The sequence below is a fragment of the Micropterus salmoides genome, unplaced genomic scaffold (assembly GCF_014851395.1).
Source record: "Micropterus salmoides isolate LMB-PRFRI ecotype aquatic unplaced genomic scaffold, ASM1485139v1 Ms_hic_scaffold_21, whole genome shotgun sequence".
NCBI lineage: Eukaryota > Metazoa > Chordata > Actinopteri > Centrarchiformes > Centrarchidae > Micropterus > Micropterus salmoides.
The window spans coordinates 300,143-311,811 of NW_024041262.1; the positions used below are offsets into that span (position 1 = coordinate 300,143).

Genomic DNA, 11,669 nt, shown 5'->3' on the forward strand with positions numbered 1-11,669 from the left:
AAGTAGCAAATAGAAATTTCCAATTTACTCTGTCAAATGCTTTCTCTGCATCTAAAGAAACAACTGTAGCTGTAACTTTCCAGGTTATGAATAGTGGCATAGTCTATTACATTAAGTAGCCTGCGTGTATTGTTGGTGGAGTGCCTGCCCTTAATAAATCCTATTTGGTCAGAGTTTATTATACCTTCTCTAGCCTTCTTGCTAGGGTTTTGCAGATGATTTTAAGATCTGCGTTAATAAGTGATATTGGGCGATAATTGGATGGGAGTGTGGGATCTTTGTCTGGTTTAAGGAGCAGGCTGATATTAGCAGAGTTCATTGTTGGAGGCAACATGCAAGTACCCCTAATTTGCATAACCATCCTATAGAAGGTGGGCACAAGTATTTCCCAGAATTCCTTGTAGAATTCAGCCGGAAAACCATGTGGCCCAGGGGCTTTATTATTTGGCATATGTAAGAGAGCTTCCTGGAGTTCAGCCATTGAAACAGGTGAATCCAAAGCCCTGATCTGTTCATCATCTAACCTTGGCAAATCTATATTGTTCAGAAATGCATCGATGTTAGAGCTAGATGGATCAATTTGTGATGTATATAAGTTTCTATAATAATCTCTGAATGCATTGTGAATTTCTTCTGGGTTATAAGTCAGATTCCCAGCTAAGCCCTTTAAGGAGGAAATTGTTATTTTTTTCTTTATTCAATTTCAATTGGATGGCTAAGAATCTGCTAGATTTACTGCCATGTTCAAAGTTCTCCAAGCGTAGTCTTTGCAACTGAAATTGGTTCTTTTTATTAATAATTTCATTTAATTCAAGTTTTGTGATTTATACTTCTTCATTGAATCTACGCCGTAGCCTGATGTGCACCTCCTCAAAAATGTAACTACATGTTGAGGTTACCCATACCGTAAGAACTATGATTGGTCGGCTGGGTAGCCTCGCAATGCCTCAGAGCCGACAGGAAGCGCCCCGTGCATAAAATTATAGCTGCTAAACCAGCGGCTGTAACACGGTGGATAACAACCCAAGCGAAATGACTCGTTTCACTATCAGAACAAGATCCATTGCGGTCGATAACATTTGAAAAGTCGCATGAAGGGCTGGACAATAAAAACATAATAATTATCGTGATATAATGTTTTTCAACAACAATATAACAAATGTTCTATAAATATTCAATAAATGTTTGACTTTATTCACTTAAAATCATACATAAATTAGATGGGGGTTTTTTGAGGAAAAGGGACTGAAAAAGCTTTTACTTAATTTTACTCAATGCATAAAGATTTTATCTTTATTGTTTTGAAAGTTCTACCTCAGAGTTGTGAAGTGATCCACTGTTTCGCCGTAAGTGTTGACCATAAAGAAGAGTTTAAACCACAATTAACCATGAGGTTTCTTCAACTCTCACTCAGGAGCAAATCAGCCTTTAAACTCGAAAGAAATAACAATTTGATACGTATTGTGATAATTATCGATATCAAAACATATGAAACTTTTTATTGTGATAACATTTTTGGCCATATCGTCCAACCCTAGCTACACGTATATAATTTTATCCCCATTCAAGTAAGCAGATGGCTAAACCGGAAGTTAGTCTGCTCGGCTGGCAAAAGTCACAGTGGACGCTGTAGCGCTACCGCCGACTAGCGTTTGGCAGTGTAATTGCAGAACATCGATGCACAAGTATAAATGAAGAAGAAGATATACTTTATTAATCCCGCGAGGGGAAACTATGTTTTCACTCTGTTATTATGTTAGTATTTACACACAGGTCTGAAAGACACACACATGCACAAACAGGACCCATAGCAACACACAGAGGTGCCCAGGAGGTGAACTGGCACCTCTCCAGATACCAGTCAATGGTCAGTGCCAATATTTAGAGAGCAGTAGTAAAGTATGAAGCTGGTAACTGATGAGGGATGGTAGCAAGACATTGTGGCGGTGTTCATACTCAAAACAGGAACTTTTATTTCCTCTGCAGCTGTGAAAACAATATATAAGCTTCCCTCAGGCAAGATTTGCATCCACCTCTTTTCTCAGCTTAAAATAGTGTTACCTCCCGTGAGGTGTATGCAATTCACGGCAGGCATGCAGAATTCGGCACAACATCTGCGCTGCAAAACGTCACTAGACCTCCTGGGAGCAAGGCCTGATCATTGTTCTAAGCTCAAAGTAAGCTCACGCAGTCTACCAGAGGTAGATTTTGTCTGACTTGACAGCACTGTTTTTATTCCCCTATCAAGTTGGCGAAAGTCAGCCACGGTTATCTCGAACGTACCTGTTGACAACCAGTTATACAGTGTGCCAACTTCGTCAGCTGTTTTCCAAAGTTAACATAGCGATCCTTATTAGCTTGGCTCCTCACATGCTTGCTAATAACTGTTTTGAAAGTGATTCTCCGACACTGCGTCGGCAGCGTTATGTTGGACAGATTTGTGCAGCAGTGTTTATGCTACCAAACATTCAATTCACAGACTGGATCCGTTGTCCGTGTTTGCGAGCGAGAGAGAGAAAGCGAGCGAGCGACGAGTGAGAGGATGTGTGGAGCGAATATGCGCTGTGCAGCAATCAACAAATAAAATGGGTCGCCAAATTTACTTGGGGGGCTGTTAATCGGCCCGCCCAATTAAAGCCTATGTGTGGGAAACACTGGTTTTATATTTTCTGTGAATATAATCAAATTAATCTTATTTCCATACTGTATAGAGACCTTATTTTGAAAACCGGACTTTGTCACATGTGTATGCTTGCGTTAAATCGAAAAAAGTTTAATTTATTAAAAATTTTTAAGAAATTAAAAAAGTGCGACCCAATTTGATAAATAATGTTCTATGTGGATCTCGTCTTGTGTAAAATGAAGACTTCATAGCCTCTCTTCAGGTAGAGACTCTCATACTGCAACACAAGAGAGAATCTGACAGGATAAAGTCGCCTGTCAGCTTGCACTGGGCCGTTTCAGTGGATTTACAATAAAGGCTTGAATACGTGTGCACTCCAAATTTGAAAAAATTTAAATGCTTTTTTTTGCTATTTTTGGCCGATTAATTTCGATGGCCCAACATTCGGTGCATCCCTAATCCCTAAAAGTAGAATGTATAAATCTTAAGGACCGAGAGAGAGGGACGAAATGATAAATATATGGAAACTTAGCACAGTAGGGCTGAGATGGAGAACAGGAGTCAAATGAGAGATGAGGATTTGAGCATGTGAGCTGCTACTTTACCTCCTCCTTGCATCATCTTGTAGATCTTGCTCTCGATGTGGAGCTGGGGGTGTTTGGTCTTCACACACTCCAACTTTATTGCGACCTCCTCACCCACTGAAATATCTGTGCCTGGAAAAGGACACGTTAATAAACATGGTGACTTAAATATATGATCTAATGAAGCATTGTTCTTGTCAGAACAAAAAGTTTACTTGTGCCGGATTGTGCATTAAATGTGAAGCCTTGCATGTTTCATTCACAACATCTCAAACTAGCAAACTGATGTTAGCTATCACATTAACCCAGCCAACGTTAGCCTGGAAGTCGGATTTAATCAATCTGGACAAATCAATCAATGACAGGGGTGCATTGTTTATATGGACAGAACTGTGGGAAAATGTCATGCAATTTGTGAATGTTCAATAGCCACCGAAGCGGGAAGCTTCCGGTCAGCAAACTGATGTGAACGCGGAAGTCTCTTAAACCTGCATTCTCTCGAATGGCCGGCAAGGGGGCGACTCTTCTGGTTGCAAAAAGAAGTCCAGCTCCATTAGAAATAAGGGAAAATGACTTTCTACTTCTATGACCTACTTCTCAGCATTTATTTCAGTAAACACTTTCCTAATGAGTTTATGGTCTCAATCACAAGTTTCATGTCTTCTTCAATACAAGATGATGTTCATTTAGTAAATTATGGTCCCATTTAGAGGAAAATAGACCATAAAGCAGAGTGCTTCAGGGCGGGATTATCTATGATTGACAACTTGTTAATGGCGACCTTTCAATCAGGCTAGAGTGACTCGTACCCACGACACTGTGTAAATTTAACAAGCGCCGTTGAAAAAGCTTATTAGGAGTTGGCTGTTCACTTTCTCTGGTTACGCAACATTTAGTTTTAAGACTGTTGTTTGCTAGACAAAATTGTCAGACCTGTTAAAATTAACGGGAATTACAGATGCACCTAGCTAAGCAAGCTAGCTAGCTCCACACACGGCTGTTAGCTCCATCGTCTCATCCAAATATGGTCATGTCCGGTGCTGCTGGTTGCAAAAAATCAACATGGCGGCAGCCTTTCAGCCAAACTCAAGGCTTCAAAATGTCAGTCCACAAGCCAATGGGTGATGTCACGATGACTACGTTTCACTTCTTATATAGTCTATGAGCCCACCACTAACATTTTAATCCACTCTCCTCAACAAAAACAAAACACATTTCCTCAGTTTTTATATAAAGACCTATTTTCAGCTCGTCTTCTCTTAGTTACGGGAAAAAAAAAAAGACAGTCAATTGACATTTTTTGTAGTCATAGTTTTCATTAACTAAAGTGGGGACCCTCTCAATTTCCCTGGGACCTACTCAAACGACCACCTGTCATTCATTCATGTTGAATACTCCTAATGTTATCCCATGTTTTTCACGGACCATTAAGGTTGTGCAATTTCTATTATTACATTTTATTCCAGCAGAAATCCTGTCAAAAATCACATTTTTGTGCAGTTTTTCTTAATCTGCCATTGTCTGAATGGTACTTAAAATCCACTTTTTTTGCATTGTGGCGCAGTTCATCATGTGATGTGACACTATATCATATGGTGTGACATGGAGAATTGTGACAATAATAAGGCTTATTGGTTAAATCTTAAGATAGTAATGATAAAATGTATGGTTAAGTTAGTTACTTTGGGTATATCCCATTTTAATTTTTTATAAAATTCATACCACAATTTTAAGCACTAATGCTATAAAATTGGTGAATAACTTCAAAATTCCAATACAAAATCTAAAACGCCACATATATTTTTTTGAAATTCCACAGTCAGTACAACCAAGCAGAGGCTACCCGGAAGTAACAAAAAACTGCAATTCATTGAGTGGCCACTAGAGGCTGGCTGCAGAAGGGAGTCAATCCCCATTGACACCCATGTTAAAATGCCCAACTTTACAGCAGAAAAAAACATGTTTACAGCCTGGTTCAAAAAATGGTTTTAGTGCACATAGCTAATTTTGCACTTAATGACAACTGTGAGGGGGGTAAATTCTCTCACCTGTTTAAATTATACTAAGCCTTAAAGTTCTACCTAATTAGGAGCGTGGCCACTTTCATTGACAGGTGGCAGCTGCTGCTGTCACTACTAGCAGTCTGCCTGCCGTCTGTTAGCCTCACTCAGCTAATACATGGAGCTCTGCGGCTCAGAGCCTTTTGGATATTTGTTCATGCAAATACCGAAAGGATAATGGCAGGCTGAGCGGTTTATTGTAAAGAGACCGTTCAGGAAGCTTGTGCTCTAGCTGGTGAGTGAAATTCTGGTATTTTATTTATGCGTCATCATTACTCTCTTATTAATGATGGTGTGCCTCAAGGGTCAGTTTTTGGTCCAGTTTTATTCTCTATATATGCACTCCCCCTGGGTGAAGTGATAAGCAGACATGGTATTTCTTTCCACTGTTACGCTGATGATACACAATCGTACACTCCTGTGAAGCCCACTGACCTGAATACGCTAAACTCCCTACAGGACTGCCTGGTAGATATAAAAGACTGGATGTCAAATAACTTTCTTCAACCGAACTCCAACAAAACAGAAATTCTTGTTATTTGTCCCTAACGCCTTGCAAAACAAATACTGTCATCTAATGGTCACCTGTCGTAACACATTACGCTTGTTGCTAGAAACCTCTGTGTTTTATTTGAGAGTAATTTATGTTTTGAGCAACACGTAACTAAACTTTCCCAGTCTTGTTTTTATCAGCTCAGAAACAGCTAAAATCAGGTCTATTCTAAGTGTCAGAGATGCGGAAATTGTTGGCCATGTTTTCATTTCCTCACTTCTTGATTATTGCAACAGCCTTTTCTCTTGTCTTAATCATAAAACCTTCAAACGTCTACAGACTGTACAAAATTCAGCTGCTCAATTGATTACTTTTAAGGCTCTCCTTGGCTCGGCTCCTGCTTATATATTAGACCTTTTAACTCCTTATGAACCACTGCGACATTTGACATCTTCCAGGTCTCGTCTCTTCTTGTGTCTAGGCTTAGAACTAAAGGGGACAGAGCCTTTTCTCTCAGGGCCCGAGGCTCTAAAACGAACTGCCCGAGGAAGTAAGGCTCTCAGAGTCAGTGTCTTTTAAAACCACACTTATCGGAAAGCATATTGATTTTATCTGAGTTGCCGTTTTATCTTACGGTGTTTATATTAGTCATTTAAAGTTGCTATTTATTGTAGTCTTATGTTTCTAGTTAATCTGTTTTACCTACTTGTGCTTTCCATTTCTTTTTCATTTGTATTTTGTATCTTGCATTTTACTCATGTATTTTATCTTTATAGTGGTGTTACGTGCCCTTTTTCACGTTGTGTTTATCTTTTATAAAAAACACTTTGCACTTTTGTTTATTAGGGGTCCAACCCCAAGTGGGAAACTGGGAATTTTTGTTTGCTTACTGGGATATAGAAAGATGGACTCCTAGGAGATTTGAACTGAGATAAGGACTCAATAGGTGGTTGAACTGTGGGTTTGATATGGAGCAATTATTGAATAATACACTTAGTTTTTGTTGTCGTCAGTAGGTAGGCCGACCTGATGATATATTATTTAATGCCATGACTTGACTTTCAAATTATCTTTCTCATATTAAAATTTGATACTTCTTCTACACCATTGCTCATAATAATTCATGCATCACCTAATTTCATCATAACACAGGCCTGACCCACAAGAAAAAACTGCATGTTCAATCTATCTAATATTGTGTTGGTCATACTATAAACGTCACCGTTTTGAATACAGAAGGTAAGCTTAAAAATGGCTCCCATTAAATCGCAATATTGATAAAAAACAAAAAACAAAAAATGTTCAGCCTTAATAAATATACATGGCGCTGACTTGAGTGGTCAAATGGTGTATTTATAGTTTTCAGTCACGTGACATGCGCAATGACCTGGAGGGCAAAACAACAGACTAACATAGCGGCTCACGCCACGACTCCCCCGTAGAGACGCCGCAAAAGCAGTCAAATTTTATTTGGATCACCTTTCAACTTAAGAAAAAGACAGATGAACACAAACTGCAAGTGTTGGGCATATCCGATCCATATAACGTTAAAGCATCCTCTGCCGCATTTCTACCGTTAAAAACAGCCAGGTCCCTCTCCGGGAACCATCACCTTATCGTGGTGGAGAGGTTTGTGTGCCCCTGTGAGCCTGGAGGCTGTGTTGTCTGGAGCCTAGTGCTCCTGGTAGGGTCTCCCAAGGAAAAGTGGTTCCAGGTTAGGGGCCACTCTGTTGTTTATGCATAGAGTATTCAGCCTTTTTGGAGACCCTGAATAGTCAATAGTTTAAAACCACAGTAAACCATCTGATTTCTGCAACTTTCACTCAGGAGGAAAAAGCCTTTAAAATAAATAATTTTACATTCATTGTGATAATTATCAATATAGAATGATATGAAATGTTTTTGTCATGATAAAATTATTGGCCATAACGCCCAGCCTTATTGGAAGCCAGCAACGTAGGCGGTCGCCTATGGCGACTCAGCCGAATCAACTCTGCCCAGCTGATGCAACACCAGTGTAGGTCGTAATATAAAAATTTAATAAATAAGGTGCAAACGGACTGTGAGCTGCACTCTGACAGAAGTGCTGAAGGTAACATTTATTTGAATTTGTGGTGTGATTTCTCTCTGATCACAGGTGTAGTAGTTCATTGCCAGAGTATAGGGCAGGTATTATGAATTCTCATTAAATGATGACGTCTCGCAATATTACGACCATTTTCTCGACATGTCAGAGAACACAAATGAATATGTGGGAGAGATTTTGAATGTGCAGAAAGTTTTGAATAGAAAACCTACTGAAATTCTGGAGCTTTTAAATTCCAGGAGTTTATAATTGAATTAAAATTAAATAATTTATCATTGAGGTGAAAAGGTGTCAGGTCTGCACATTTCCCCAAACAGAAAACACTAAAGAGGAGGGGAGACTAAATCATGTGTTTTGACTGAGCAGGGATTTTATTAAAATGAGAAAAGTTGATCTACATATTTAAAAGAAATAGCTACAGAGTGCCTGAGGGCCTTACGGCATTAAGTATATAGTTTCCCTTTATATAAATAAATACATTTTGACCATAAATTGATGCAGAAAAGGCAGGATGTGATGTGTGTTTATGCTTGTACCCCATAAATTCACTCAAATGAAATAAAACGGTGTCTGTCTGACACAGTTTCTGGGGGAAGCAGCAGAGTGTTTTTGATTTTTGTAGTTCTAGCATGGTTAAGTAGGCTATGTAGTTAAACTGTTTCTTTTTTGTCAGTTTAACTGTGTTTATTGTTGATATGCGAACGGGAGTCTCAAGACTAACTTTTTTCACCTCTGTCCGCAGTTAATGTAAAGCGTGCCAAAATCACAATGTTGTTAGTGACATAATAAATGATGATAAATTGATAAAATAAGTAATATTTATTTTGCTTGATTCAAACAAAAAGATTTAAAAACAAAACTTAAGAGTTATCTGTTTGGGGCACCTTTTTACCTTGATGATAAATGTTTTAATTCAGTTAGAAAAACTCTATGACTCCTGTTTCAGCAGGTTTTCTGCTCGTTCAAAACTTCCTGCAAATTCAGAATCTCTCCCACATCTGTGTTCTCTGACATGTCCAGAAATCTTTTTTATTATTTATTTTTTAAAAGTATACCTGACCTATACTCCGCTGTGCTCCCCTTCAAACTGTACTGAATGAGACAAGGGCACTGCACTTCATCAGAGGTATAAACCAAAACTCGATGATTGTCGCCGCTAGTTGATATCAGAATATAGATTTGTTTTTCACTGTGTGAGAAGATTTGTGTGTGGCGCTTAACGCGTTAGCCTTCACAGCGCAATTAATAGGTCAGCAAGCCGTTTGGACTGAGAGGATAGATGGACTTGTACAGCGGGAACAGGTTAGCAGCCAGGCTCCTGTGTGATTCCAGCATTACTGTAGTAACAACATGAGAAGGGTTCAGTTTATCATTTGCTAAGTGATAGTAATAAATAAATACACGCACAATCCCTCTCTTCCCAGAGGCGTCAACCAGAATATTTCTCTTCGTCCCAAACACATTTGCTATCGTCCTCAGGACAACAGGACGCCTTTAGTCTCAAGCCGTGGGGAGACTGCACAGGGTGTTTGATTTTGAAAAACCGGATTCTGTGTCTGACTTCCTGCCTGGTTATACGGCTCTGTGCTGCTTGACGCAGCTTCTGTCAAAAATAGTCTGGCAGTGAATATGGAACTTTAGCTAGACTTAAAAATCACAAATTAAAATCGTACTTGCAATATCTGGCCGAAAAATCATAATTAGCCTAGATTTTTTCTCCACATTGTTCAGCACTACCACCCCGTCCACCAAAGTGGACACGGGGCCTAAGAAAACATTAAACAAGAATATTTGGGTTTGGTACAGACCCCAATAAATGTGCCCTAACACGCACCTAATTTGCATTCTATTGGTTGCAACATCCCTAACATTTACTTAAAATTGTCTTTATTGTAGAATCTAACTTAATTGTGCAAAATGACACAGTCTGCTCATATAATGTAATAACTGAGACAATGTAATACCAATCAAGTTATGACATGGGAAGTTTAAACAGACTCTTGTAAACAACCATTTCCTGAGTAGTTTCCTAAACCTGCATATCAAAGGCTATTTTACTTGAGAGCTAGCTGAATCCTTCATAAACTGGAAATAACATGCCCGATGTTGAAACATTTTAACATGACTACTCAACAGTGAATGTATGTCATACAACAAACAGCTGATAGAAATGAAAAGAGCAAGCTTGGAAAACTGAAAAGGGTGGTAGGCTTGGTTGTAACGTTAGCGGGTTCACCATGTCTGTTAATCAGGTCTCAGGACAGAGAAGAATTGCCTATCCATCTTCTTCAGAACTTTAACGTTGGCTAAAGATCAAGCTAGTTTACGTTACTCATTCATTCATAACAACCATTAAATGCTTTTGTGTTCTTAACAAAACAAACTCTTTGCTGGTTGATGCCTGCCCTGTGTTGTGTGTGTGTGGGGGGGTCTCTAGGCTGACTCGAACCCTGTAGCAATAACGTTAGGTACATCACTGTCTAATTTGCCTAATGTCAGTGTTGTTTTGCTTAAGTAACTTTTCACAATATAATCACACCGCTGTATAAAGATTAATCTAAGACAGCAGTAGTTTTAACGTTTTCACTGGTTTTATTTAGCGTTACACAATGTCAGTTAAACAAGCTAGCTCTCTGCATTTTATATAATGCCTTAATGCCACAGGAACAGGGTATCTCGACTCACATTGCCTTGTTTAAATGTTTTAGTAGATTTCAATAATTAACTTAGATATACAGAGGTAAGGAAAAGTAACAACTAGCTTGTTGACGTAACGTTAAACTGGATTAATACATACATGACATGAAACAATTATTATTTGGCTCAAATGTTTTAAAATGTTGCTAACGTTAACAGGCAGGGAACAACGGGATAACATGTTGTTAGTATGAGCAAGCTGAAGATAACACACTTTACTCACCTAAATAGATGTCCCCGAAAGATCCACTTCCAATTTTTCTGCCCAGTCTGTATCGATTCCCCACTCTCAGCTCCATTTCGCTATTAGCTAACGTTACCTCTGTTGCTGCGTTGGTAACGTTACCTTAGTAATTAACGTTGCTTATCCTAAATGTTCAGCTATTAACCTTTTGTTTACGTTACATTAAATAGTCCAGTCTTCCTTTTACTGGTTTCAACCCCTAAATCACACTCCCAGTTCCTTCGGTACAAATTTCACCATCCCTTTTTAATTTTTCTGAGGAGCGAAAGCCTATAATATCGATATTAACCGATAGTGTGTATCGCGTAGTTTATGTTCTCCGTATTTTGGGGGCCATTAGTGCCCAAAAACACAAGGATGGAGACGGATATTGCTGATAAACTTTCGCAGTTTCACTCCACTGTCAGATATTCGTCCACTGTAAAAGCTGACATTCCTTGCTGACGTCACTTCCCCTGGCAACTACGGGTAAAATAAAAAAATCCGAAGCCAAAAGTATGTAATTCAGTATGTTATTTACATACAGTTACATCATACATATGGAAAACTCGAAGAATCTACACATCACAATTTTACCTTTAATTAACTAGGACTGTACATTTGGCTATTAGGGGCCTACATAAAATTGTAGCTGCTATAGCCTAACACAATCCATTAGGATTATTCTTGCCTGTTATGAGACAGAACTGAAAATCAACTGTACTCAGGCAAGGATTCTTCTTCTTAGTGAATTTAATGTTGTGTTTTTTACATTCATGCTTAGCAGAATGACCATTATGTTAAGAGACAAAGTCCAAAGTTGACATACCAATAACTTTTGTGTATTTATTATAAGTAGTACTTAATAGAGAGACTATGTGATACACAATTCGCCAACATATT

At 38.7% G+C, this 11,669-nt stretch overlaps 1 protein-coding gene across 3 annotated transcripts in view; it reads right to left on the reverse strand.

Moving 5' to 3' along the window:
- Window positions 1-10,888, reverse strand: part of csnk1db (casein kinase 1, delta b) — a 58,490-nt gene extending 47,602 nt beyond the window's left edge. For 2 of the 3 annotated variants that reach the window (XM_038735512.1, XM_038735513.1), the window contains exons 1-2: window positions 10,767-10,842; window positions 3,229-3,339 (exon numbers count right to left, since the gene is read on the reverse strand). In XM_038735512.1, coding sequence (XP_038591440.1) covers window positions 3,229-3,339; window positions 10,767-10,842 — 187 coding nt within the window. Of the gene's footprint in view, window positions 1-3,228; window positions 3,340-10,766 lie in introns of all 3 variants that reach the window. The other variant, XM_038735514.1, reaches the window with a different exon arrangement.
- Between the last annotated feature and the right edge of the window lie 781 nt (window positions 10,889-11,669).